We start from the raw sequence: 27,900 nt of genomic DNA, 5'->3' as shown, positions 1-27,900 counted from the left end.
GATAACACTTAAACATCAGGATACCTGCATTTACAGCATGTACATGGGGGAACTCATTTTCAATTTAAATGAAATTTATTAATATCTTAACAACAGCATTAAAAAAGGAATACAAAGATGTATTTACAATGTATTCAGTGACAACACACTCAATCCCACGACTTGTTTACACGCCAGTCACATTCATAGTCCCATATCCATAATCTGATTGAACGTAAGGGAAGCCAGCTATTATTAGACGACGTTGAGTCTTTCCATTAAGCTCTAGCTCTATATTGCTCCAGACAGCACAGACTGACCAGTCATTGTTTTGTTGGGATAGATAGAGAGGCATAGTCCTGATAAACCTGCCAAAATGGTGGTGAAGAGGGTAAATGCTCTAAATTCACTCCTTTGAGTTGGATGTGCTGACTCATCTGGGCGACAGGGACGCCACTGTATCAGAGGACTGACATTGAGAGTCAGAGCATGCCGCATGTATGTGTGTTGGTTGGACAGACTCAGCTCAGGAGGCCTCCTCTCATGTGTCCACTGTCACTCAGCCCGTGCTCTATGAGCTTGATGTCTTCCAGGTCATCTTTGATAACGCTGATCAAATGACTTAAGCCATCCTGCTGCTGTTTCAAGTGCTGAAAGTAAGAAGAGTTCCAGTGTGAAAAATCTGTGCATTCAGAGGTCTGCAAGCCCAAATACAGAGCACAGACGTTCAGACGAGTGTGTGAATGTGCTGCCTCACCTGTTTGATTTCTCTGAGAAGATCTGCATCAACACTGTAGCGCTCTTCTGATCTCACAGCTCCAAAGTGATTTTGCATGCGGATTTGGGACATTAATTCATTCAACCGACCCTGGAGGAAAAGAGAACACAAACACTCCAATAAAAACTTTGTCTTAAGTAGTGGTTTGGTCTCTAACAGCAGCCAAAAACCTCTATTGGTGCTATGCAGCCGTTTCTCTGAGTGGGTCCCAGTTTTGTTTGTCTTGGGGATGATGTGACACTCATTCCTGCCAATGGTGTCACATGATTCCACTGATCTGCAGGTGGCATTAACGCGCAAAGATACGCAGCAATGCACCATCAAAAGCAGTTAAGAGGAAGACTGCTTGCTAGCATTCTGGTGAGTAACACTGAACTTAAGCATAACTCCTGTTTGTCTACAAGAAAACCCTTCAGGGCACAAATAACTTAATATGGATTGCAATTTTACCTGATAGGATTCCAAATTTGTGCAACTGGAATTGCCAAAATAACCACTGAAATAACTTGTATCCAGTGTGCGTGCAGTGTGAATGAAAAAATTAGCCATCATACACTTGTAGCTTAAAGTTGAAACACTAACCTTGAACTGTGTGGGGGCATTAAGCTCAGACTGAATGGTGTCCAGCTGCACCCGCAGATGCTCCTCATCCACTTGGATAGCGTAACCACTTTTTCTCTGAATCTCCTGTTTGATAAGCACCTGCCAGGAAAATAGAGACAATGAGGAAGAGAGATTAATATGACAAACTACTGGAGCAGAAAGGACAAAGCAGGGAAAGACAGACAGCACAAGGAATTTATTCATGTGAGAGCATGGGAAGCAGTCGTGCTGCCCAATGAACCTGTGAGGCAGTGAGCCGCCTCGAACATAGAGCAGAGACACTGAAGCTGTTTTCACACATGAACTCCGAACAATGGCTGCAGAATCATATCGGGACACTGTCCAGAGTTGCTCTTTTACACATGGAGCACACATATCTACCGCCGCTGGGTATATACTGTCAAAACATCCAACCCTAGTGTGGCCTGCTTCTGGATGATGAAATAAATGCCATATAAGTCAAGAAGCCTTAATCGGACTAAATTATGCAATATCAAGCAGACTTTTCTTGTAGATTAGTGATGGTAATTGAGAACTTTGCAAGCTTACTTGGCATCACGTCTCCTGGAATGTGACTATTGCACATCGTGACGTCCACGCTGAAATGATCATACAGCCCTACCTACAACATGTTTTCACTGAACAGCGGTAGAAAGGTGAGGCAGCTACCTGCAGCACCCTGTGAGACAGATCCATCAACTTCCTCTTGTATTGGGCGATCTTGGCCACCGTGGTCGCCTGGTTCTTCTGCAGTTCACTGATGTCATTGGAGATAATCTGCAAGTCCATATGAGCGAGTAAGTGACTGAAAACCTTTAACATGTTTAGCGTTTCTCCGCGCCAAGCTCAAACAATCACCAGCATACTACCACACCTCAGCATACTAAGGACAGCTCCAGATGTTGCATTTCATGGTAATATCAGCGAAGTGCTTTGATGTCAAGCCAATTTAGAAATGTGTATGTTTTGAAATTAAGTCTTACAAAAGTGTTTCCTCTGTCAATGCACCATGACTGGCAAATCAAATCCAAACCAAGCAACAACAAATTGCTTACATGACAGTAAATGTGAAGGATCCCCCCCCCCCCCCCCCCGTGCAATTTATTCAAAGCCATATGAACCAAAATGATGCTAAAACATCTCCATATCCTGCCACTGCCACTTCCAGTTGTATTTGTAATAGTAATTCCAGCTGTAAGCAACTTGTTGGCAGCTAGCATGAATTGGACATCTGTGCACTCTGTCCTTGACACCACAAATATCTGTTTCAAAATTCCTTTGTCGATAATCAGAGGCACCGTGTTCATGTCCAGCGAGTCTTTTTGTTACATTCACAGAACAGTAACAGACTTACATCCACTCTGGTCTGGTGCTGTTTGGTCATCTGCTCCTGGATCTGTAGCCTGCGAAGCAGCTCCTTAAACCCCACCATGGGCACTGGGATTAATCTGGAGAAAAGCATTCAAAAAACCTTTAATGCCAACATGCCTTAGCACAGACAGTTAAGTTTTTGACTGACTTCCATGCAAGCCATCTTGATTCTTTTGTTGAGTCATTTGTCAAACTTCTAAATAGGTCGCGAAAATAGAAGGTGTTACACTCAACTTCAGTGCTGCACATTTTATTCCAATTATGGTATATTGGTTCAGGAGACCAACTGTGGTCTTAGCTCTGGTTGAGCAACCATTGCTACAGAATTTTTTTTCCCCAAATCTCCGCAATGGACGAGGTGAAAGCAAAGTCAGCGTGACCCATAGCTCATTTTTGCAACATTTAGGAGAATAAGACCAACGAACCAGAATTTCCCTTTTGCTGTAAAATGTATTGTAGATGTTCCATGGGAAACACACCTTCATTTGAAAACATAAGGTGATGTACTCATTGGTACAGTAAGTGTAAGTGAGGAGTAATGCTATTCATTTTCAGACTGGAGGGTCTTGAGGATCTTTTCTAACTGCTCTACTCCTTTCCACATTACTCTGATATCAGCCGTTCCGGAAAGTCTTGAACAGATGCTCTTAACCAACTCACTTCTCTGGGTCAGGATTGTCCACCTTAGCTTGTTCCCAAATAATGGGGTCCACTCCTAATGAGAAGAGACAACATCCTCAGTTACAATTCAAGACAGTTAAATCACAGGCCAAACATTTGATGAACTCATCCAGAGGACGACACAAACGTGCACGCATGCATTCACCTGCGGGTGCGTTTTGCAGCAGCTGTTTGAGCTGTGCTGGAGACAGCTCTGTGCGCGTGACCGTCATGGCCACTCCAATCTGTGTGAGCTGGACCTTGATGTTGGCCTGCTCCAGATAACTGAAGAGTGTGGTGGCAGGGATCCGCTTTGAGGTGCCATTAGGAGAACGCTCCACCACGTAAACGATCACCTCTGTCCTGAGAGACAGAGGATGAATGAATAAGACCTCACATTGGTTTGTGGTTTATCTATTATAAAAGTTCTGACTGATACAATCTTTTTGTGGCATTAGGAAACCATGTGAGTAGTAGTAGTATTGTAAGCCATGTTACAGAAACTTACTGGTCATTGGGCAGGGCCTTCACACCCTCTACATTGACAGTGAGGGTCTGGTTGCTTCCAAGGACCTTGTGGAGGGACTCTACCAGCTGCTGCTGCTGAGCTCGCACATCTGCTTCCTTTTTAATGAGAATCAAGACCACTAAACCATCCTCATCCTTACTCACTGGGACACAGCTGTAGCCCACTGCCTAGGGAACAAAAACACAGATGACTACCAGTTAATAGTCAAACTCAAATGAACCTAACAACACTTCCAAACAATGTACCGAACAATGCCCCATTACCTTGAACCTGCAGAATGGGTTCTCCTGGGTAAAGTCAACAGGTGGGTTGTTGTTGCTGTAGTAGCCCTTCCCAGTGCCCCAGTACGCCTGGAGCTGGTTCCATTTTGCTAAGATGGAGTCACGCTCATCTCCTAACAAGGTGGGTGCTGACAGAGCAGTGACCTGCTGGTAAAGGTGGGTGGGCTGAGTCTGACCCGGCTGCTGAGCCTGCTGGCCGAACAAACCTCCTAAAAAACAATGACAAACATCACTTTCAATGTTCTGCAATGGCCGTCTTGTTCGGGTCTTCACATGGAAACACTAAAACTGTTCTTTGGAAATATGAGCTATCACCTTGCTGCGGCTGAGTTGGCTGGATATTAAACCCTCCAAACCCACCCAGACCAGTTGTTCCTAATCCAGTTCCAAATCCTGTTGTCCCAGTAGCAGTCCCAGCACCAAGCCCGGAGGAGAACCCAAATGCTTTGTTCTGTGTGTTACCAAACAGGCCTCCTAACAGAAGAATGTACAAACACAGTGAGATAATATCAGCTTCATTACCACCACTGAATGCCAGTTAAGTCTACAGTGTTTGTGATATATGCTGCTGGCTCACTGCAGGAGGACAGAGAGGACTTGTGTACAGTACAGAGTGAGTGAGACATCTTGTGGCAGCAGTTTGTTGGCACTCCAACACAAAGCTGAGTGTGCAGCAGTTTGCAATTGTTTGCCCTTCATTCAATCCTGCATGCATATTTTATGTCATGCACATCAACATATATTGCAACAAAAAGGATTGAATGCAGCTACATTGCTGACCTGTGGTGTTGGCAGGAGCAGCAAAGCTAAAAGTGGACCCCGGTGCAGCGGCAGTTGTTGTAGTCGTCCCAAATCCACCAAACGTGCCTGTGAAACAAAGCAAAGCATGACAAATGAGAAAAGGGAGGTGATACAAAAAGAGGTGAGGGATAGATAAATGGAGGAAAGAAAAAAGAATGAAATCACTGATGATAGTAGCAGAGAAAAATCATGACTGGGCTTTAAGATAAATAAAAGGAAAGTTTAATTCATCATTTAGCATTATTCTTCCATCTGACAAAGAAGGTGAAAATGTACTGGGCTTCTACAGGAATCAAATGAGATGAATGCATAATTCAACATTTTGTCCCGTCATGCAAATGAAAACAACAACGCGTGACATTTTATGAGACAAAGCAGCATGTGAGATGAAAAATCACTGCACCACATAGATGTGAAAATGGATGAAAATGTGTGTTTAAAGACACAGACTGTACTGATTAATCAATCACAAAGGTCATCTACCTGTGCTAGCCAGGCTATTACCAAAATTGAAAACAGTGCCAGTGGTGGTTGCTGTACCAAAGCACCCCACATTAAAGCTGACTGCTGCTGGGTTGGCATTTAAACCAAACCCCCCAAAACTAAACCCACCAGCCGTGGTGTTTCCAGCTCCCAGCCCCCCAAATCCTGCAGCCATCAGAGGCAGGCAGCGAAAAAGAGAGAACAACACGGAGGAGTTAAATGACAAAAGGCCAGGCCTAGTATAGGCTCATTTATTGTAAAAACAGTCTTCAAGCACTTTAACAGAGACAGGACAAAAAAAATCCATAACATATGCATCTTACCAGTGTTGGTGGAGCCAAAACTAAATCCTGTGGCTGGTGCAGCAGCAGTGGTGGTGGCGGCCCCAAAACCAGGGGCTGTAAGAGCTATAACGAGACACAAAACAGGCATTCAGTTAAACTGGCACACAATTCGATTCGGACAGAACAACAAAGATGCCTAAAAACACTCAACACAAAGTACATACATAACTTTACTAATACTCAAATATGGAAAGCAGCAGTCGCTCTCTGTACAGTACCTATGGCGACTCCAAATATTATATTTAATCTATCTCTGATAACACATTCATGGGCTCATTCTTCTTGTCTTTATGATTCACTATGACAACCAATAACAGCAAAGAATATATTCAGGTTTCATTCACATTTAGTGGAGTTTCATAACAACAGAAAAAATTAATCTACTCAGCTCGCACAAAGCGCACAACACAGTGTAGAAAGGTAACACATATGTCTGGTTTTCAACGCTAATCTTTTTATATGAATTTATCTTAATACAAAAACAGTAACAGGCTTTGCAGTGATACTAATCTATGTAGTATGTAAGGTAATGAATAATTCATTCTATGATTCCTCCACTGCTGTAAATTATTATGTAACAGACAAACAACAATGACAACAATGGTGCCAAACCCACATTATGCAAACTATGTGTAAAAATATTCTGAGCCATACATAAGCTTTCAATCCTGTACTAGTATAATATGTTCCCGATTGATTTTGTGTGTCCATTTATTTCAACCTGAGCCTAAACTTAGTCCTAATCCCAACCAGTTATCTTCTGCCATTGTGAGCCTCAACCCAACCTTCTGTATGCAGTACCCAACAACAACCTAACCCCAGACAGTGCTGAGGACATCTCATGGAGAAACAGACTTGGACACAAGAGGTTAGTCCCGTTTGCAAGTGTCTCTTCCACTGTGTGGGAGACAATACCGGATGCTTTACATGGAAACACTCTGGGAAGTGGCTGCTCTTTATCAAAGGTGCAAAGGTGGGGACATACATTTGCCAAAACAACCTGTTAATACTCATCGTTGAAGGCTTCTCTCATGTGAAACCACAATAGACTGCTCCCACACAGGTGAATGTGACAGCCCCAAACGGGAATAACCAGTGGTACACATTGGAGCATCTCATGTAACTCTGAGCAACAACACATCTCTGATTACTGCGGGTCAGGAGTGAGGAGAGGTGCCCCCTTCAGTGAGGATCAGCACTCTGGACTTACTGCCGAATCCTGATGAGGCGGTGGTGGTGGTGGCTGCGGGACCAAAGCCAAATGCTGTTGATGCTGTGGTTTTGGGACCAAATGAACCGAATGAAAACCCGGACGTGTCTTCACAAGAACATAGAGAGTGCTATGAGATGTTGGGTGTAGTTACAGTAACGTTACAGCTACAATGAGTTTCACAAGCTGTAACGTTAGTTAACCTCATTTATGTCAAGAAGGCTCGTGAGCTAGCTACATAGAGCACTAACGTGTGAAGCATATACATTAGCCAAAACAGCTAACGTTAGCATGAAGGAGAATGGTCACTAGCAAGTGAGCGCTGTTCATTGCCTATCTTGACATTAAACCGAGTTGTAATATACATTGCTGAACAGCTATCTAAGCTACATGACCCAGGTATAGAAAGCTTTTCACATTATGTTTGTCGTTAGCCGGTAGATGATCCGACCGTCATGACTGCTAACGTTACACACGCTTGGTGTACGTTATCAGTTGATCTTTTTTATTTATTTCTAATGTGCACACAACATAGCGTTATTTTGACAATATGCAAGTGGAAAATTCCAGTTTCGTGTAAATACTCCCAGATTAAATTAAAATGTCCTTACTTGCCGCTGTGCTGCTCGTGGCGCCGCCAAAACTGAACGCCATGTTGACTGTCAGCTGGTTCTTCTTCTCCGGCCTGTTGAGGCGGAGCGGTTCTCATTCAACATAACAGCGCATTACCGCCACCTAGAGTCTGAGTCAGAGATGGCCAGCTATTGCTGCAGCGAGCAGACAAAATACTGTGAATGTCTCATGGAAATATAACTTAATCACAGTCACAAATGCAGCTACAAATGCTGGGGTAGGTTAGAGGAAATATCAAATAGTAGTATATAATAGGTAATATATAAATATAATATTATATATATATATATATATATATATATATATATATATATATATATATATATATATATATATATATATATATATATATATATATATATATGTATGTATGTATGTATGTATGTATGTATGTATGTATATATATATATATATATATATATATATATATGTATATATGTATATATGTATGTATATATGTATGTATATATGTATGTATATATGTATGTATATATATATATATGTATATATATATATATATATATATATATATATATATATATATATATATATATATATATATATATAAACGTTCATTCATACAACATGAGACAAAGTAAGATCTCCAACCTTGGCCCATAATTTGTGACCTGACTACAAGTGTTTTGTCAGAATAAATACATAAAAACTATCTTAGATGCCAAATATATTTGGAAAAAGCAAACTTTGGGGTAATACTGGTCTTTCAGATGCTATTATTTATTTATTGAATTTTATGCTGTAGTGGAATCAGAATCGACTAAATTTCCTTGATACATAAATAATTAACTTTCTTTAATTTCAGCAGTACGTTGGCTTATTTAGAAAGCAATTTTATAGGATTCACCTCCCTAAAATGAGAGCCAAACACTGACAAAAAAACACATTTACTGAAACTACTTTTATTTTTGTGTACACAGTAAAAACAGTATTAACAGTCAACATTTCACAACAAGCTGACGATTAGAAGAATATATGGTTATAACATTAATGATAACTTCAGAAAGTACAATCTTTAATCAAAATATGGCACAAAGTAGCCCAGGATCCAGTCATTATGGAGCTTTTTGTTTTGGTTTTACCACCGTAACAAAATAATTTATCCTCTTTAACCACAACAGTAACATTGTATAATACTGTGCTTTTTGCAATAAAAAATATTGGCTTCATTCATTCACCCTCTCACAAGTTTTTGATGGCATGGATCCATGAATTTTTTTCTATTTTCATTTGTCTTATTGTATATAGTTCAATTACAACAGAAATCAAACACAAATAGTAAAATCAAACGAGGAAGCGAAATCTCTAAATGAAACACGTTGCAGCTTCTCCACTATTGTCTCATATAGTCATTGCTGATTATAAGTAGTGCATGTAATGACAAGGCTGTATGAAGAAACTCATCCATCCTTAAAGTGTCACAAGTAAGAATAAGAGCAGTAATAAAAGCTGGGCTCATCACAGTTCAAATGAAGTATTTCTGCAGCTTTTTTATATTACACTAAATGGCACCTGAAATCTAATACTTGCACCACGCTTGAGTGAGAAAGCTGTAACCGCGTACAACAAATCTACCATTCAAGCAGAGTGACCCTGCCGGCTTTACAAAAACTACAAAAACAGTTTTATGTTCAGTTTTGTTTGGTATCTGGAAGAAAACGATCAAAACTTGAGAGTAGATTTGTTGGTATGACATGTCTTCTTTTCACAAAATGTGTGAAGACTATAAAAGGCAAAGGAAATCCAGTAACATCGATTCTTTTCAAGGCACAACTACAGTGTTCCTTCATATTGAACCCTCTTGACTTTTGAATTGCAATGGCTGGACACCTGACATGAAATCTCCAAAAGTCTTTCACAAACAGGTTTGTTGGGTGTCAGATTCAGCACCAACAATGCTAAGGCCTTCAACAACAGCATCAAAAAAGCACATTTTGAAATGATAATAAGATGAATTACACTTCCATATGGCCACGTGAGATAGCATGAGCAGTTCTAAAGGGCAAAAATACTGTCAACACATAAATTCAGTAGTATATGAATCATTGTTTCCGCCATAAAATCCTGCCATGTTCAGGGCTTTACGTGGCTGATGAAACATTTGTGAAGCTCTAGTTTAAGATGTTCCTCATTCAAACATTTCTACATTCACATTTACAAAAATGAGAAGGACTTCTTATTTTACAAAAAAATTAAAGTATCCAAAATATACAGCGTTTTGTCTGATATTCATTCCCATCATACATTGAGAGGAATGTAAGCGGCTCAACACATCTTACACTGTATATATACAAAAACATACCATACTCTGAAGGGTTTTCGGGTACGGATGATAATGACACTCACAGGAATCCCTCTACAGCGCACGATAATGGACCATGAAAATGTTTTGCGACACAGGTTGAAATGCAAATGAAACATAGCAATACTGAACTGACTAAAATGTCTTCACAAAGACTTGCTGTATGTTTTGCTGCTCTCTCCTGCTTTCATCACTTTTGATAACATCTAAGCAGAGGCCCCCTGAGAGTGACTCATGATTCTGTGTCAAAAAAAACTCACAGTCTGTGGACGTCATTAGCCTGGTCCCATCACTCTCTGCGCCCTGTTACAAACAACTCAGTCGCTAAACTCAAACGTGATCTAATGGGGGCACACAGAGAATGAGGTGAGGCCACAGCACTAAAAATCTCCTTTATCCCACACCTGAGGTTTACAGGGTGTGCTTTGTTTGTTTTGGACCACTAACAGTCCAAAGTGCGCTCTCCATCTCGCTTCATGAGAGAATTGGAGCCTGTTGTTAATAATTTTACATTATCAGCAACCCAAACAGCAAAAAAAGAGCCCTTGACACACAGTGTTTTCAAATGAATGTCAATATTTTCCTGGGAAGACAGTTTGTTACTGGTAGCTTTCCAAGGCTAAAACTAACTACATTATGTTCGGGACTAAAAATATGTTCCCCTCCTCTACCCCTTTACCCCCCTGAGATTTCCAATTATAAAGGCAAAATTGACAATTTTCTATGGTGGATTTTTTTTTTCTCTCCTGAAAACCCAAATCCCGTCGTGATTCTGAGGGTTGTAGGTCTACAAAGGCCCCATCTAACCCCCCGTCCCGCCCCCTTCCTCAAGCTTGTGGGTCAGCTTTAGGTGTCAAACCAATATAGGTTCCATTTTGAGGATCTTCCTTTTCCTTGTCATTGACTGGAGAGTAAGACGTGTCCTCCTCAGTGGACGCCTGCAGTGGGAGATTGAGGATACAAAAACACTGTTAAAAACTCTTCTCGTCTTACTTTAAATCTGTACAGTTACACCTGTGATCAAAAAGGTTTGATGCCCATGCACATGCCATCTGTGACATTTTTACAGTACTTATACAGACATTTAGTATTAAAACATTATGTTAATGTGTTAAAACCAGATGATAAGTTTACTGTACAGCACCAGAATTATTTCAGGAGGAGTGATAGTCATCCTACTGCATACATACAGAAAAATGAGATCAAAGATGCATATGGACAATAAGCACTCAACGCATTAAGACAGAAGCTTGAATAAAGAAAAGACAGCATAGAAAATAAAAATAAAATCTGCAAAATAACCATAAAGACTTACAGCATAGAGCGGCTTGGAAAACACAATGCGCTTAACTTCTTTCTGCACAGAAACATACTGTGATAAATACATGCACAGTGCCATTAGTGTGTGGTTAAGCACTCGAATGAATTACACAAATTAACACAAATTACTTAAAGGGAGAAAGCAAGCAAATGGCGAGCTGTTAGCATAAAGTCCAGTACGCAGTGGTGTCATACCTTCTTATTGCGGGCCCAGATCAGAAGGACGATGAAGACTGCGAGCATAATGGCGCCCAGTCCCACAATAAGGAGCGGGAAGTTGGACACTAGTTTGACAATCAGGAGCAGTTTCTGCACTCTTGCCGCGGATGCATCATCAATCACCACACTCTATATGTTAAAGGATAATAAGACAGACACATTATGGAGAGGAAATTTCGTATATCACTCGTGACGGCTTTAACATGCTGTGTGTAATACTCTCTGGTGGTTCAGTCCTGATTTGTGTTGTTAAAATTTGGTTACTTGTGCATAAAACAAATAGGTTTCCCTTTAAAAATGCTACATATTCATTTTTGGAACAATTTTCCCTCAAATCCATCAAAACAAGTAGCAAAAAAATATGATTTCAGGAAGTGTGTTTCTTACTTCATTTAGGAACATGACAGGAAAGACTGTCTCATTCAGCGACCTGGTTTTCCTGTTATGGGTGAGGTGAAAAGAGCATGAAGACACACACACATCAGTACAGTAGAGTTACAGTGTCTAGCTTCTGTTTGGATGCAGATACTCACGGGAATCCAGGGATTCTGCTAAGCAAGATGTTTACTTGCGCTCTCTTGTTTGCACGGACGATCACTCCAGTGGTCTGCATGCAGAAAATAAAATATAGTATTAACAATGTGAAGTTAAGCACAGAATCATCTATTCACTGACTGCGCAAACTATTGACTGGGCAACACACAGAGCTGACCTAAAGAGGCAAGACACCGTTCTTTGCAAACTGCAGTAAAAACTGACATCAAAGCCTAATTCACAATATTCAAATGGAATATGTTTATATATATATAGTTAGTTATATAGTATAGTTATATAGTTTACATGACCAGTATTAATCTGGAATATTGTCATATTCAGAATGATAGAGGAAAATTAGTTTGCATGTATATGTAGCCACTGTCTGAGGGTTACAATTGGGTCATTGACACCAATGCAAGTGATTAACTGCACTACTACTTATATACCACTAGGTGGTGTAGCAGCACTTTTTAATGTCGCATGGCAATCCTTTCAACACAGTTCAACGAAGTAAGCTGCTCCTGAGTATTTCAGGAGTGGGCTGAATTGCGTAATGTGATGAACAAAGATGAGTTACAGCATCAATGTTACTAATCCTGATTGCAGAGTAAAGAGCACATTTGGGGCCGCCAGAATGTGGCCTGGTGGCTCACCGGGTTAAGGTCCAGGAACGTTTGGTGATGCTCTCTTTGAGAGGACATTCCTTCAATGGCAGCCGCATATTTAGCGTCTGCCAGGTGGAAATGAGGAAAGGAGGCGACCACAGGGGCACCTATGTGCGGAGAGGAGACGAGGGGAAAGAGCAAAGCATGACATAGATCTCTACTGTACAGTAGTGGTACAACACAGGATTCACAACAAGTTCTCCTTTCTCCGCATCATTGAGTGGAGCAAATGTCAACTATGACAAACTGTGTGCTATATCCTCCATGACAATATTGCCCCATCTCTAATTATGGTTTAACGAAGAGACAACTGACCTGTCACATGGTATAACTCATCATTTTGGCTAACTCAGACATTGTTTGGTGAGTATTCTTATGCCAACATTGATATCATCACATAACACACAGGCAATATTAAGATGACGTCAACAGTGTATTTTAGAGGAGTTATAATATTTTCAAGAATATTAGTTTTTCCTGTTTAATATGTTAATTTGCACAGCTCCTGCAGAACAAGTATGCAGCTCTTATGATGTGCTCTTCTTTTTCAAAATAATGTATCTACACACAGGCGGTGGACGGTGGTGGCGTGGTGACATACAAACCCCTCTCCATTCCAAAGGTTGAGGAGGTAAACAAAGTAGCAGCAAAGAAAACTTTCCTGCTGTTTGATGTATGACCCAAGCAGGACGTAGCAAACAGTACAGGACATTTGGGAAAAGTTCTCAAGAGACGGCGATGAGATATAATCTGAACTCCATCGCAGGACACGCAGTATGTTACTTGGGGTCAGCCTTCCAAAGAAAATAAACAATTGGTACACAAATGGACCACAACCCCGTTTCTACAACATATTAAGGGCTCTATCTGATGTCCAGATAAGGAATCGTGTTACTCCTGCTAAGTTCCTTCCTCATATTGTCAACAGGAGACACTGCATTATTACAAAATGGCCTTGGTGGAGATAAGGAACAGTATGATCAAGTGAAACATTCTTGGTTGTCTTCCACCTGTGCAATGTTGGACTAAATCATTCTGGACGCCTGTTGTTCAACAAAAACAAAAGCAGTCCAGCTTGGCACGAACCGCATGTGTCTCAGCAGCAGCAGCAGCAACAAAGTCAGATGGTGGCACAGTTAGAGGTGCTGATGAAGTGGGGCAGAGGTGACGGTTTTCCTGCTGTGGTGTTTGGCAACAGACGTTTGACAAAACACTGGACACCCGCAGTCACCTGAGAGGCTGTTCCCCTGACAACCCACAAGGTCACTGTATTGCAAGCACACACAAACATATTTGTATTGGTACACATATGAGTGCCATTCATCACCATGTTCATTGCTGAACACCTGACCTAAACTTAACCCTCTGCACGCTCTTTTAAATCCTCCTCACCTGAGTCCAGTGAAATGCTGGCTGCTGGCTGCACTACATTTGTGCCATGACCTCAAAACACTTTTTTAAGAACTATTACCAAGCACACGTTTGCTACAAGTCAGCATGCTTATCCTTTAAGTGCCATTAGTTTCCAGTCATCTCAGTACTCTCTGAAAACCATCTTGCAAACAGTAATCCTTCAGCAAATAACAGCATGTCTGTTTTTTTCTTTGTCAGCATTATTCATATTGTTCTGCAAAATGTGTGAAGCACGAAAATACATAAATTGGGCAGCAAACACAGGCACTAAGGTAATGTCTGGTCATATTCAAGGCCAGAATCAGGTGACAGGGCTTACCGCCCCCTCAGCTACTGAGCCAGTCATGGTCAGATGGTGCCCGAGGTGTGGAGAGGGCCGGAGAGCTGTGTCACATGAGTCATTTAGGGGGTATTAGAGCTGCTGATAGTAGGAAGGAAAATAAAACGAAGACTTGACCTATATAAGTGTGTTATCAGTTAGGGGCCTTAACATTTAAAGTGGGCTGGGCAGAAAGCAGAAAGAACGCTTTCACATTAAAGGTACGTGCGCGTGAGAAAATACGCTGCACAAGCTGACATTTACCTTTCCGACAGGGGCTGACTTTAAGAAGGCCAGTTCCCAGGCACTCCTGTGGGCTGACGCAGAAACCCTCGTTGGCCGGATTCTCCTCTTTGCTGGCCAAAACAGAACGTGGTGGGGTGAAGCGGTAAGCTGGGATTCCTTTCACCTCTACATCTTTCTCGAACTCCATGTAGATCGACCTGGAGAGAAAGAACAATACAGACGAAAGTGAGGATGTTACAAGAGCAGTTTACAGCCTGAACATTAGCACTCCAGACAGAAAGAAACTGTGAGAAACAGCGTGACTCAATGGGAATTCTCTACAGGGACTGGTGGAAGCACAGGAGCCATAAAAACACATCTCTTTAGAATTAGTGTGTTAGTATTTCTAAATTATGTCTAGTCCATAAACATTAAGACCACTTCCAGGAAGAAACATACTCTCAACTGAGTTCTGCTTGGCTAAGTCTGAAGTCAACAAATGCCATTAAAAAGTCATTTCACTTCACCAAACGCATTTGCTGCTCAGAAAAATAACAAAAAACAAACAAGTGCACATTCTGCTGGTGCTGTATCCTGATCCACACGGCCTGTCGACTGCTCACCTGCCTATTTGGACCCGACACACCTGTTATCTCCCTGATGAAACAATAAATTGGGCACCAAAGGCACAAGAGGTGAAAAAAACAGCATTGAGTCCATAATTTAGTTCATGAATCATGACTTTGAATTTCAAGAGAGAAGGCGGAGGAGTTAATTTGGCTTCACCACTATGCTGAAATCCTGTTGGAGCACTTGACGTTCCCTTTGTACTGAGAGTGGATAAATCATCTATTTTTAATCTGATTTTAATGTTTTTACAGCTTTCCAGAGAATTACCTTACTGTGAGCAGCTCATCCTTGTTCTACCACTAGCAGTTCTGCTGTGTTTAGGGAATCCCGACCACTCTCAGTGAGAACAAAGGAGTCTATACAGTGTCTGCCAACTGGCCGGGGGGATGCGGCTCTTCGCTACACGGCCCACCAATTGTGCAACAATACTGTACAGACCTTTCCCTTGACCTTTGTGTGAGAAGCCAAGTAAAAAGCCGTATATGTGTTTCTTCTCTGGAACAGGACTCTGAAAGATCGGCCTTGTTCTTTTGGGCATGAGAGACTGTTACAGTGTGTATTAATTTCAGACAAAGTAAGCTGAGATGTGGTTCTTTTGGATCTAAATCCTTTCATTGTGTGGGGACCAAATTTTGGAACATCTGATGAGATAATGTGAGATACTTTATAGGGAACGGAAAGAGGAGGGATGGGGGAATGTTCTTAGTGTTTAAGAGTAATATCTACAGTAATTAAATCTGCATGCTACAACCTTCATATAAGTTTGTGGTGTGTTGACGTGCAGCAGTTTTTGTTGTTTGTTGTTCAGGACATCTATGGAAAAAAAGCTATATTAAGTTCAAGTGCTTCTTTCCTGTTCCACGTTCCAGTTTTGCTCATCTATTCAACACCTTGTTTGTGTTACACGCTATTTATAGTTTGTTTTATTTAAATATCTGGACCCCACGTTGGATCGAATCTTTCTTTTTCAAGTGTTGGTTGAGATGAAGGATCGTAGCCAGAGGAAAAGATTAACATATGGCCAAAGGCAGCTTGGTATTTGAATAATGACACCTGTCTGCAATTCATCAAAATCTTGAGGTTTTTGTGGCTCAGCTGTCAGTTGCTGGACAGAAGGGTCACTTACCCGTCAGAGTCACAGATGGGAATTCTCACTCTTTTTTTATCCTGCAGATCAGTCCCAGATGTCATTTAACTAAATGCACGTTTTAACACAAAGTGTTCTGAGCTGCTCTTACGGGGGGTGAAGGCTGAAGAAAACTTGTGCCTGTGTGAAAGATTAACACATAAAACTTAATGGAACATTTCCTCTTTAAATTACGCTAAAAGAACAGGAAACAGGGAGGGACCGTCCCCTTTGGTCACAATAACACAGAGCCCTGATGAAGGCACCAGGCAATGAATAAGTAGGTGAAAGTGTAAACATTTGGGAGTCCAATCAGAGTCAAAGGTACGACCATACCACTCCAACAGATTCTTTCCATGCTCAACAAAAAAGGGAAGATGTCTGCTGCAGCTTTCATAAGGTCAAGGTTATTTTCAAAATTAGCTCCCATCATCAGAAAGTACAAGGACAGAGTTTCATCAGTCCGTTTTAATCAATACAGCAGAGTTAGCATCTTTGGAATTAAACTCCAAGGAGCTGTTCATCAGTTAGTCATTGTGTGGGAGGCAATTTAACAGTCAGGTTGTGAAACCCTCCAGGGGATCCTCAACAAATCAGACCATCTTTATGAGCATCTGTAGGGAACATGTCTGGCAAAAATACTGTGTGTTACTTCCAAGTACAAGAAGTACAAGAAGTAATGCAAAACCTGGCCACATACAGCCCATTTCACACGGAAAGCTAATGAAAGTTGTTTGTTCCAGTTGGTCATGAACTGAAACCTCAACAACTTTTCTGTCCCACTGCTGTGAATATTTGCCCAGAAAAAGAAAATTCAATAAAACCTTTTAAGGGTTTTTTTCTTTTCCTCACTCACTTTCACAGTTCTATCTTCATTACGTTCCTCATTAAGAAAGCCTTTCCATGAAGTGTTCCCTGGCAAATGGTATGTTAGTGTTTGAAAAAGCCCTCACAGCCCCGGCTCCAAAGCCTCGGTGAGAAAACAGACGTCACCTGTGGTGCTGTTTGTAAGTGATCAGGATGTTATGATAACAATGCATGGGGCCCAAGGCCTGCGAGCATAGTTACATACCAGATATTAAAAGCCCCCGCCCTGCTGTGCGGTGAGTTGAGTCCAACATTTTTAGATCAGGTCATATACCAGAAATAGACATCATAGCCTCACCATCCTGACGTAAAACTCAGGGACACATACGGGACACAGGGGACAGTGGGACAAACAAATGCAGATGACTTGTCTGTGATGACACATAATACAATTCTTTGTACTTCAGTGAGCTGGACAAAATACAATAATGCCCTCATATTTAACTGATAACAAGACCAAAATTTTAAAGCCACGCAAGCAGTTCTGTGCTGTTCTGAAGCTGCCACTGTGCTTTTTCATAATGGAACGAATAGCTTCAAATCACCTTCCCCGACACCTTTCCAACATCATGGATTAACGTGGGCTGTGTCCGACCTATATCTTTGTGAAACAGATTAGCTGCCGTTCACGACACTTCACAGAGAGAGAAGCCAGGGTTTGAACTTCTCTCTCCAGCTTTAACACAACCAAGTTCAACACAATAAATGCCTTCCACGGGAGACTGTCTGAAATCGTGCACTATTAACCCATACTTACACGGCATCGTGTCTCGACTCGCTGTGGTGCTGAATGCAGATCCATTTTCAAAAAGCTAACTTGTCGTCAGACATAGCCAGTGAGTTCCGAGATTGCATTGCAGCCAATGAATTCCGCCTCTTTTACTCTCCTTATGGACTGTTTACCTGCATGCTACAAATGTAATAGGCTAGTGCTAGAATCCAGAGCACTTCCAGTATCAAAATCTTGCCCCTTGCCAATAGATTCTGCAACACAATTAGCAATGGACCAGTGTGGTGGTTCACATATCTTAAAGCGACACCACATGGGGGCATTAGGCTGCAGAAAGGCTCTGTGGTGCAAAGCTGTACCTGCACAGGTCTGGGGTGAAGATGTAAAGGCGCTCATCCTTTTTCAGCAGAGGATGAAAAGCACTTCCATCTGATCCGTTGATGCTGTTGCTTTGGTTAGACGTCCAGAAGGTCAGCCGGCTGCAAAAACAACATATTGTCACAAATTTAATGTCTTTTTAAAATTGTATCAATAGAACATTTATAAAAAAACCTAATATTCATACAGAGGGTATCTCTTGGACTGTCTTGCACTGATTAAAGCTTTCTTAGAAATGCATGCCACCTGCAAAGTGACCAAAGGAGGTTTTTGGACTGAAGCATCATGCGTATACTGTATGATAGCTCTACCCCACGTTTTACAGAAAGCAAAAACAATAAATAAAAGCTAATTTTTATTTTTTTTGGCTGGGTGTGCCAACCATCATTATCATCTCAATCTTACAGTAACAGTAAATTATAATGAAAGTTTTGATGATCAAACACATCTTTATCTGAAAGTCACAATTGAACAAAGTGGTTTCCCCTTGAGTATGAAGGGTAATTAGAGACTGTAGGGGAAGTGAAAATAAAACGGGATAAGAAGGGTCACTAATGCATTCTGAGAATCAGGATGTCTTGTTCTCTCTGCTGTGGGCAACAGTCCAGCAGACAGACAGACAGACAGACAGACAGACAGACAGACAGACAGACAGACAGACAGACAGACAGACAGACAGACAGACATAGGCCTTTTTGGCAAAAAGCAGAAGATTTGAGAAACTTTTTAAATCCAAAGGTTACCCAATTACAGAGGATGAAGACAGAGAGAGAGTGTGTGTTCATGTGAGACTGCGACAGTGCTACCTTTGGCCTTTCCATGTTTCAACGTGGCCATAATCCATGTAGTTTTGCTGCCCGGTGTGGTACACAAACTCCCCGTCGTTACTTCCATTTTTCTAAACAGATCGAAAGATTCAAGTCATTACAATGTGTCATACTTTCTCAAATTTCTTGTCATAAAAACACTAGCTGCAGTCATTTTTAGATTAACTGGATTTCATGGGGGAATTTATCAAAACAAACAAATGAACAGATCTTCCAAAAACAACATCCAGCTTTCGTTATTTGGAGAGCCGTACATGCCTTGTACATGAGGCCAAAGACTTTCTCCACATCAGCGTTGGAAGCAGAAACACGGGTCAGCAAGGGATCTTCGTAGCCCCACAGCAATTCATCCACAGTGCGAGTAGTGAAGAGGCCGGTTCCGAAGGAGTTCATCCAGATGGACACCAAGTTGGCCTTCCAGAAACTTCCTTTCACCTTTGTCATTACAGCCTAGGGATGGGAAGTGGAGCAGAGCGGAGACGAGATGGAAAAGAATGCAAGGTGAGGTAGAGGGTGGTGGTTTGACGTGGGACTGAGTGAACACAAACAAAATGCAGAAGGAAGTTACAGAAAACACATTCCACTTTCCCCTACTTGGATTTCCACTTTCCTCTACTTGTCCAAGACCTTTACTTCATGACTCACCCAAGCAGGGATGTTGACAGTGGTGATGTTATCCACAGCTGGGTCTCCCACAGACTTCTCTCTCAGGAACACAAAGCTTTTGGTGTTGTATGCGGACACCTTCGAGTTGTTTTCCAACATGCTCACATTGTCTTTATACCTGTACTCCCTGGACAGACACAATTAAACTTAAGATGATCATTTTCATTGAGCTTTCCTGTTACAATTTAGCAATGTGAATGGGGGTAAATGGGTATTAATTTCATCACACAGCTCCTTCTTATCAACAGAACATCTGTTGGAGATTAGGTAACCCAAGCAGTTAGGTGGCAGGGGTAAATCATTTTGACATGCTCTGTGGCTGTTGTAACATTTCGGTGAACCTTGATATTTATTTAAGGATTTCAGTGGGTGCATTAGAAAGGATTCCAAATTACTAACTTACGCAAAGTTTCTGGTCAGGACTCATATGACTGGATAGGATATGAAATAACACAATGTATCACACGAACAGCTGCTAAAATGACCACTTCTGACAAGTTTTTAATTTTAAAATAGGTGTGGCTTGGTAAGTCAAATGGGAGGAAGCGGAAAAGCAGAAGCTGGTGACCTTTGCTCAGTTTAGCTGCAAATAATGGACACATTTCAACAGCATTGCAGGAAGAAGCCTTCTAAAGAAAAATCAAGCACCACAATAGAAAAGGCACTATTTTCTTGCTCAATACAGCATCAGATTTTTTTAAGAGTCAGACTTTGAAGCTCAGGAGTTTCATGTGGGGGCACGTGTGTGGCTTTCTTTGTGTGCATCCTACCTGTATGTGTAGGGTCCAATCTGCTTGACCTCTGGTTTGTCCCCTTCAAGGAACTTATCCACATTGGTCACGTTGAAGAAGAAAAACTCCATGTAGACAGGAGGGGGAGGGTTTTTCCATGACTCAAACACACGGCTGCCCTCCACCAAAACAATCTCCTGTTGAGACATAAAGTATACATCAGTTTAAAGAATTCATTCAGACACATAAATACGGTTGTGAAAGACAAAATTTCAGTTTCAAAGTAATGCATTAAAATAAAACACACCCCTGCTTGGTATATGACTTTGAGTGCTGATGCATTTGCTGCAAAACTCGCAAAAAATTTTGCAACAGTGAAAACATGTTTTGAATCTGATGTTTCCACAATCTGTCCCATATAAAAACAACCCAGAGAACAAAAACAAACTTGGGGGGGGGGTCACAGAGGGGAGCTGCTGTCTCAGCGTCAGACAAGAGCACTGGCTGCACACATGAATGGCATTAGGGGAGACCCCTCCTCAGATTCATTGTCAGCGGTTGCCCATGACAACAGGCACTCAGGGAGACATATCATGTGATGCGGAGGGCTGGATGCCCACTGGTTGCACAGGACTGCGACCTTAATGATCTGAGCCACATTCCTCTGGACTGAGCCTTCTGAGGCCCTGGAAGTGCAGATCAGCCACAAATCTGTACCACCCTGTTTCATTACACAGTACGCTAGAAAACCGTCACAGCATATGTCACTGCCTCTGGACAAGGAAAACCTGATTCACTGCAGGAATCGTTTGGGAAATTGGAAAACAGGGAGTGTGAGAAGCAAGGGGGTGAGGGGATTAGTGTTTCTTTTACGACACATCAAGAGGAAATCTCACTCTGACCTAATTGTGTCAGATTTGTGTTAAAGTTAAAAGCAATACTTCAGTACCAAATAAGCCCAAAGGGACTGAACACACCAATGAGTCCCATTATTTCAGCAGAGTACCCCCCGACTCGTTCAGAGACAAAAGTTTAGCTGAGTAGCCGAGGACAATAAAGCTGTCATCTTAGATTGGGGAGGGGAAAGCGTGGCCTTTCTATGTTGTCCTTTCATGCTTCAAACAATCAATATGGTACCCCTCTCAGCATGCTGCATGACATACTGCGTGGAAAACAAGATTCTTATCTCAGCACTTAGCGCCACTCCCTATTTGAAAACACATGTAGCAGGTGAATATACAAAAATACATACTGCTGGTGCTTTGATGCGGAGACAGGAAAATACACAGATGTGAATAACACTGGGTACAGCAAGAGGCCATTTATCAGTTCCTCCAGTCACAAATTTTGCATAACCTAAATGGCTTTGCCACAGTAGTAATGGCTAGTGGCCAAACACCTAACCAAGCTAGTCTGTAGTCCCTCCCTAATGAGGCGACCAAAGTCAGACAATGGTCGACTCAGTTTTACATTGATCATAACTCCCAGTGGCCACCGAGTAGCTGCAGTGGATGTAGTGTCAGATCCCTGGTTTGCATTCACACAATCAAACAAACGCAGCTTGATTACTCCAAATATCTTAAGGATCATGAATTACATGAATGAAAAGGTGACTATCTAAAGTCAGCGTGGCTCCATGGATGCCAATGACAGTCTGTGGTCTGACACTTTGGTCTAGGCTGAAATATCTCAACAACAACTTGGTTCTAACCATCATGAAAAAGAGGACAAATCCTACTGACTTTGGTGATTCTCTGATGAAGTTCACATGTTTTATTTTTAGAGAAATGTCACGACAACAATTGGATGGATTGTTCTAACATTTGTTACGCACATCCATGAAAGGGAATCCTAAAAACTTTGGTGATCCTTTCAATCTATTGACATCATAAGGTCAATATGTCAGCTTGTCCAATTATCATTTTCAGCATTTTATCATGTCAATATTAGCCTTTAGCTCAAAGCACTGCTGTGTCTATGGGCAGTCACAGAGCAGCTTGATGGTCCTGAATTCACTTATGAGAGCCAGACATCTTAACAACGACTGGCCATAACTTCCATGAAGTTTTGTAAGACTGTCCCCAGAGCAGGATTAGAAATGATTCTGTTGACCCCTCGAACTTTTGTTTCACACAGTCATTTCAAAATTTCCCCTGAACACTGCCATGGTCCATGACAAGGACCACAAGGGACCACAGCACAGACATTAGGAATGAATATTTATCCTTCCAGAGGGATAAAACCTTTTGTTAAATGATCTCATGGCCTTTATTCCAGTGTCACTGTCAAGATAAACTACACCTTTACTTCTACTACTGGGAAGCTGCTGGGAATATCGCTAAATCAGCAGTATGTAGTGTCGAACACTTCATCATTTGGTGGCTTTCTTGGCTTCATTCATAATAAAAACTCTGTAAGAATTTTCATTTCAGAGCTGAAACTCTGAAGGACACCCAGCAAACAGCCAGCAAGGGGCCGCTAGCCTGCAATGTCTAGTCTAGTTCACGTAAAATTAGAAATTCCTCATCAGGGACAAGCCATTTTTCACCATCACCTCATCAGCAGCGCTGCCAGCCCAGCCGGTTTCCCAATAAACCTAGCAGTGTGAAAGAGGCTTAGCACACAAAGAGAGTCTACTGCTGGGACAGCATCCATGGAATGAGATCCTTCACGCTGGTGCAACTGGGGTGAGGGAGTAACTTGATACTGCTGAAATAAATCATACTGCCAGGCTAGTAGATAACTATGTGTGTCTGCATGTGAGCAAAAAGCATGTGTGCCACACCCACGCATACATTTCACAAAACTTCATCAAAATTGAAATGACAACATTTTATAAATTCTTTTACATATGTATGTCTGTCTGTTCATGTAATTAAACATTCTAGAGATGTAGAAACTACTTTACCAAATTTGTCTGCCTCTGCGTGTCGTAAACTATGTGAGAATCAGTAAAACAGCTAATCAGACCAAAAACACTGTTCAATCGAAGAAACATTCATTTTCAAAGGTTCAACAACCTCTAGCTCGCAACTGATTCAAAACTTTCACTTCCTACTTGAACATGGTTTTTTTCATGTGTTGCGTGTAAGTGAATTTCATTCTTGGGTCATCAATGCAGCCACTGCAGCACTGGCCATAGTTTGCACACCTTAGGTGACTGGTGGATAATATCAATAAATCACTTTCCTGTTTGTTTGGTTTACTGTGGCTTTGTAATATGAACCATTGTCCACATAGGCTTAAGCCAGCCTGTGTTATTCCTTGGTGAACAGACCTTTAGGCACTAATTCAAAACTTACTCTTTACAAATGCTGGCACCACACTATGTAAAACTAAAAGCCTCTACAATTAATCTAAAATCCCTGCAGCAGTAATCTTTTCTATAATCTTTTTAAACACCATAAACTGCAACAGCACCATACATTTGAACAACGTAATTTAGGGCACTAAAGTCATATCTCCAGTAGTATTTTCTCAAATTTCCTCCTAATTTTGAGGCATATATACAGAATTTTCACCTGCTGAAATGCTTTCTCAATTAATGCGAAGACAAAACTCAGACTAAGCGACCAACTAACTAATTTTAGGTCCTGGTTAGACTGCTGACATAAACAATTGTAGAATCCAGACTGTCACCACGCTGCGACTAACTGAGGAAGTAAGTAAGTAAATATTGTACATTGAATATGGTTGTTAACTAAGTCTAAACTGTCAGTGTCGAATATTCTTTGTTCATTTTATCAGTTATTCGATCGACAGGTGCGTTCATTTCAGCGGTACTAGCTCGAGAAATTGAAATGATTTGAGCTGTTGAAATGGTGTAATGACATTAATTTATCCATTTACTTAAACATGTGACCACATCTTTCCCTGCACAATCCATAGCAGACCATTAACACTTCCTGCAGCCTCTTGCCATAGACCCAAGCCCAATTCCCAACACTAGACAGTTTTGTTAATATGTACCCAGGCCTCTAAAGTCAATACTAAGCCTCTCTGATAAAAACCATGTGTGGAGGAACAGGTTTGATATGAAAATAAGGATGAAGGTGTGCCATGTGATAACACTGAATGTGGACCAGCGGTACTTTCATGGCTGCACTGTTATCCAAGTAAAGTGAACCTTCTAGGAAGGTACTGAATTTCAGTAACACAGTTTGAAACCGCTGGATTTTCTGACTAAAAATTAGCACCTGGCTCTTGCCAAATGTAAATCTATGTTGGTGTATAAAATTAGTGAGGTCAGCCGCCACTGGCTGGTGCTGAGCTAGTTCACGACAAACTCTATCAGAATACATAAGATGATTGATCGCATTTTGTTTTGCAGCAACTCTGATGGAAGAATGCAAGTTATGATGTCAATAATTGTACTGCGAATCTTTAATTGACCTTCACTGTCCACCATTGCTATGGTTAGGTTTACTTTATCTAGCTACCTGCAGCGATTGCTACGGGTACTAAACAAAAAGGTCCTGTTTGTTTGTAGCCAGAAGGCATTGCATTGTTTATTTAATTCATATTTACACTGTTTTAATGAAATTGTATCTTATATTTTGACCAGGACATTTTTTCACTTTACCAACTACTGGCACATGAACCAAAAAGGTCATTTTAGACCCTGTGCAGATGTATTAATTAAAAGGATATACACCAGGTGATCAAAAGAAAGCTGGCTGCTGGAGCCACTGGCCCTAGCTCCTTAAACACTAATATTTTCGTAACGTCAGTTTTCTGTATTACACACACACACACACACACACACACACACACACACACACACACACACACACACACACACACACACAGTTATCAAAAGAAAATGAACTGAAGTATTTAGGCGATGTAATCATTGTTTAAGTCACTTTTCAAGCAAAAACTTTGCTCGTACCACCTTCCTGAATGTGGGTAAATGCTAAGTGGATGTCAGGATTATCTCTGACAGGCTTTGTCAATCAAGTCACACCAGTTTTTAATAAGATCATTTTGACTGAATTCAAATTGCATCTTTACATACTGACGTTGAATGACTGAAATTTGATTTGATTTTGCATATCTCAGTGGCATGGAAAAACTTCCACTGAATTCCCAACTTCAAACTTTTTCTTGTTGTGCTGAGTGCTGAGTGGACTCGGTTTTTTCTGGTGACATGTTAAAAATACCAAGAAGAAGTGATACAAACCCAGCCCTTACTTATTCTTAGCTGTGGAACTTACCACGTCCTGTGATAATGACAAGTATTGAAGACAGAAACACACATCAGGAATTCCTTTGGATGTACCATCTGATAAAGTCTTTCAACACAGTGCAAGCTAATGGAAAAGGAACTGTGGATAAAACTAAGACAGACTGAGTAATTCAACTGCGGGAAGAAAAGCAGTCACTGCACAGTACAGGCTGCTGAACCCATAATAACCCATCCTCCTCCATCTCAACGAGTTTGAGCCACCTATTAGAGCCACTCATGCACATAATTACCTCGGGGGGTGACGTGAGGGACCTCCCAAAAAATTGTCACCCATCAACTCTTCTTCAAGCTCATACTTTTCTGTGTTTAATTACATTTGGTCGGGCAGAGGCAGCATTCACTGAGTATAGTGGCGTACTACCACAACAGGAAGATACAGTGTGTGTGTGTGTGTGTGTGTGTGTGTCTGTGTGTGTGTGTGTGTGTGAGAGTGCGCACCCTCAGGTAACAGACAATGGAGGCAAGAGAGAGACAGAGCGAGCTGATAACAAGCATGTTTGAGGGGGGCATAGAGACACTGTATTACTCAAACATAATAACAATATAGGCAGCACGTTAGGGGTTGTGTTGAAGTTGACTATTTCAGTTTGTCTCAGGCTGGAAAAAAGTTGTAGAAGCAACCTCCATATGGCACTGAAACAAACATGGGTGATCCTGGAAGTGGAATTGAGTGGAAGAGGCGGGTTGTTAACCACCATGTGACAAGCCACATAATAAGTACCATGAATTAAGTATTTCTTTTGGAAAAAGTCAAGTTATAGTAATACCCTGAGGAAAACTGGGTTACAATAACTGACATAAATGAGTGACAATTAAGAGCGAATGAAATTTTCTCAGAGTAAGTGTGGATAGCCTGGGCTCCAGTGTGTCTTTAATATAAGAAGAGACCTCCACCCCCCTCCACTGCCACACCACCCATTAATGTACCGTCTCAACGAAGTCATAACATAAGTGTGTAATGATAAGGGCAGCCATTGCATCTCATGATATAAGATATTAAACAGCAGACGGCAGAAATTTGGTCTGCTGATGAACGTTGTTCAAAGTTGGTTGTTGCTTGCTCTTTCTGAGTCATGGAGTTCAAATTTTGTGCAAAGTCTCCGGTGTGATCTTATTAATCTGTACTATAATGACTGTTGACGGTCTGCACTAAAGATAAGGAGTGAGTGCAGCCAGGAAAAGCAATTAAGTGCCAATCTAATCTTCTGCAAAGAGAATCTGTAATTGAGTGAGGATCATACATCACAATGCCATCATTGTACCAATGTTTTCATTCTCAGCTCTGCTTTTAACAAGGCAATGCAGTCAAATGGGGGGAAAATCACGAAAAAAAAATAAATAATAATATTACCTTTTTGAGGCGGTTGTGTATGAACGTGCGGAAAACATGAGACACAACTAAGCCAATCCCAACGACCAGCAGGAGAGCAGAGATGATCCCGACCGTAGAAATCGCGCAGGACCTTCGCCTCATGTCTGCAGGTGCTAGCAACACAGAGAGCCGCGCGCGTAAGCCTCCCGATGATGAACGGAGCAGTTAATTTCCGCCGTTAAGATAGTTTTACTGCACGGTGTTTACTATACAAAAGCTGCTCTGTGACTGCACAGGCTGTGACAACAAGACCTCCAACTTTGCCTCCCACGCTGCCCTCCCTTTGTTTTGTTGAGAGGGGTCTTCAGGGTCGCCTACTCGAGCCGAGGAGCAGCTAAGTAACGGTGGGAGATGTTCAGTTTGCTCTCCGCGAGTTTCCAAGTTACAAAGAACTGTTGGGAGTCTGTTTGCTCGTGGTTAATAATGAAGCGGTTAACTCTGACAGCCACGAGGTTCCCTGAGTCGGTCTCAACGGTGACCTAAAAGCTCTCATAATACCGAAAAAAGTGCCGCGGAGTATTTGTAGCGGGCCTGAACTCTTTCCCTCCCTCCGCGCGAGGAGAGCGCTGATTGGTCGTGGCAGTTTGTGCCCCCTCGGGCGAAGAGTGTGCGCGTGAGTTCTGCTTCGAGGACAC

The 27,900-nt window shown here is 41.5% G+C and overlaps 2 protein-coding genes across 12 annotated transcripts; both read right to left on the bottom strand.

Annotated features, from left to right (window-relative positions):
* Positions 1-57: 57 nt before the first annotated feature.
* On the bottom strand, positions 58-7,723 carry nup54 (nucleoporin 54). 9 transcript variants are annotated; one of them, XM_070989337.1, is made up of 16 exons: positions 7,651-7,715; positions 7,040-7,147; positions 5,809-5,892; positions 5,486-5,650; positions 4,982-5,068; positions 4,517-4,675; positions 4,184-4,410; positions 3,900-4,087; positions 3,558-3,754; positions 3,392-3,446; positions 2,715-2,808; positions 2,030-2,137; positions 1,340-1,459; positions 737-847; positions 468-629; positions 272-404 (listed from the first exon to the last, which is right to left on the bottom strand). In XM_070989337.1, exons 1-15 carry the CDS (start codon positions 7,691-7,693, stop codon positions 501-503), a joined length of 1,875 nt encoding a protein of 624 aa, XP_070845438.1. In that variant the 5' UTR covers positions 7,694-7,715; the 3' UTR covers positions 272-404; positions 468-500. The 9 variants fall into 9 exon arrangements, with proteins under 9 accessions (XP_070845437.1, XP_070845443.1, XP_070845439.1 ...); XM_070989336.1 differs by having other exon boundaries at positions 58-629; XM_070989342.1 differs by having other exon boundaries at positions 58-629; positions 5,615-5,650.
* An 849-nt stretch (positions 7,724-8,572) lies between these two features.
* On the bottom strand, positions 8,573-27,761 carry LOC139348906 (lysosome membrane protein 2-like). 3 transcript variants are annotated; one of them, XM_070989300.1, is made up of 13 exons: positions 27,245-27,471; positions 20,685-20,842; positions 19,894-20,041; positions 19,507-19,698; positions 19,228-19,319; positions 18,403-18,522; positions 14,730-14,908; positions 12,722-12,840; positions 12,065-12,138; positions 11,919-11,970; positions 11,508-11,660; positions 11,308-11,349; positions 8,580-10,930 (listed from the first exon to the last, which is right to left on the bottom strand). In XM_070989300.1, exons 1-13 carry the CDS (start codon positions 27,365-27,367, stop codon positions 10,820-10,822), a joined length of 1,563 nt encoding a protein of 520 aa, XP_070845401.1. In that variant the 5' UTR covers positions 27,368-27,471; the 3' UTR covers positions 8,580-10,819. The 3 variants fall into 3 exon arrangements, with proteins under 3 accessions (XP_070845402.1, XP_070845401.1, XP_070845400.1); XM_070989299.1 differs by having other exon boundaries at positions 8,587-10,930; positions 11,308-11,364; XM_070989301.1 differs by lacking the exon at positions 11,308-11,349 and having other exon boundaries at positions 8,573-10,930; positions 27,245-27,761.
* Between the last annotated feature and the right edge of the window lie 139 nt (positions 27,762-27,900).

Source organism: Chaetodon trifascialis, chromosome 20 (genome assembly GCF_039877785.1).
Source record: "Chaetodon trifascialis isolate fChaTrf1 chromosome 20, fChaTrf1.hap1, whole genome shotgun sequence".
Lineage (NCBI taxonomy): Eukaryota > Metazoa > Chordata > Actinopteri > Chaetodontiformes > Chaetodontidae > Chaetodon > Chaetodon trifascialis.
Note: the sequence above shows the minus strand (reverse complement) of the source record. Positions and strands in the feature narration are given on the sequence as shown.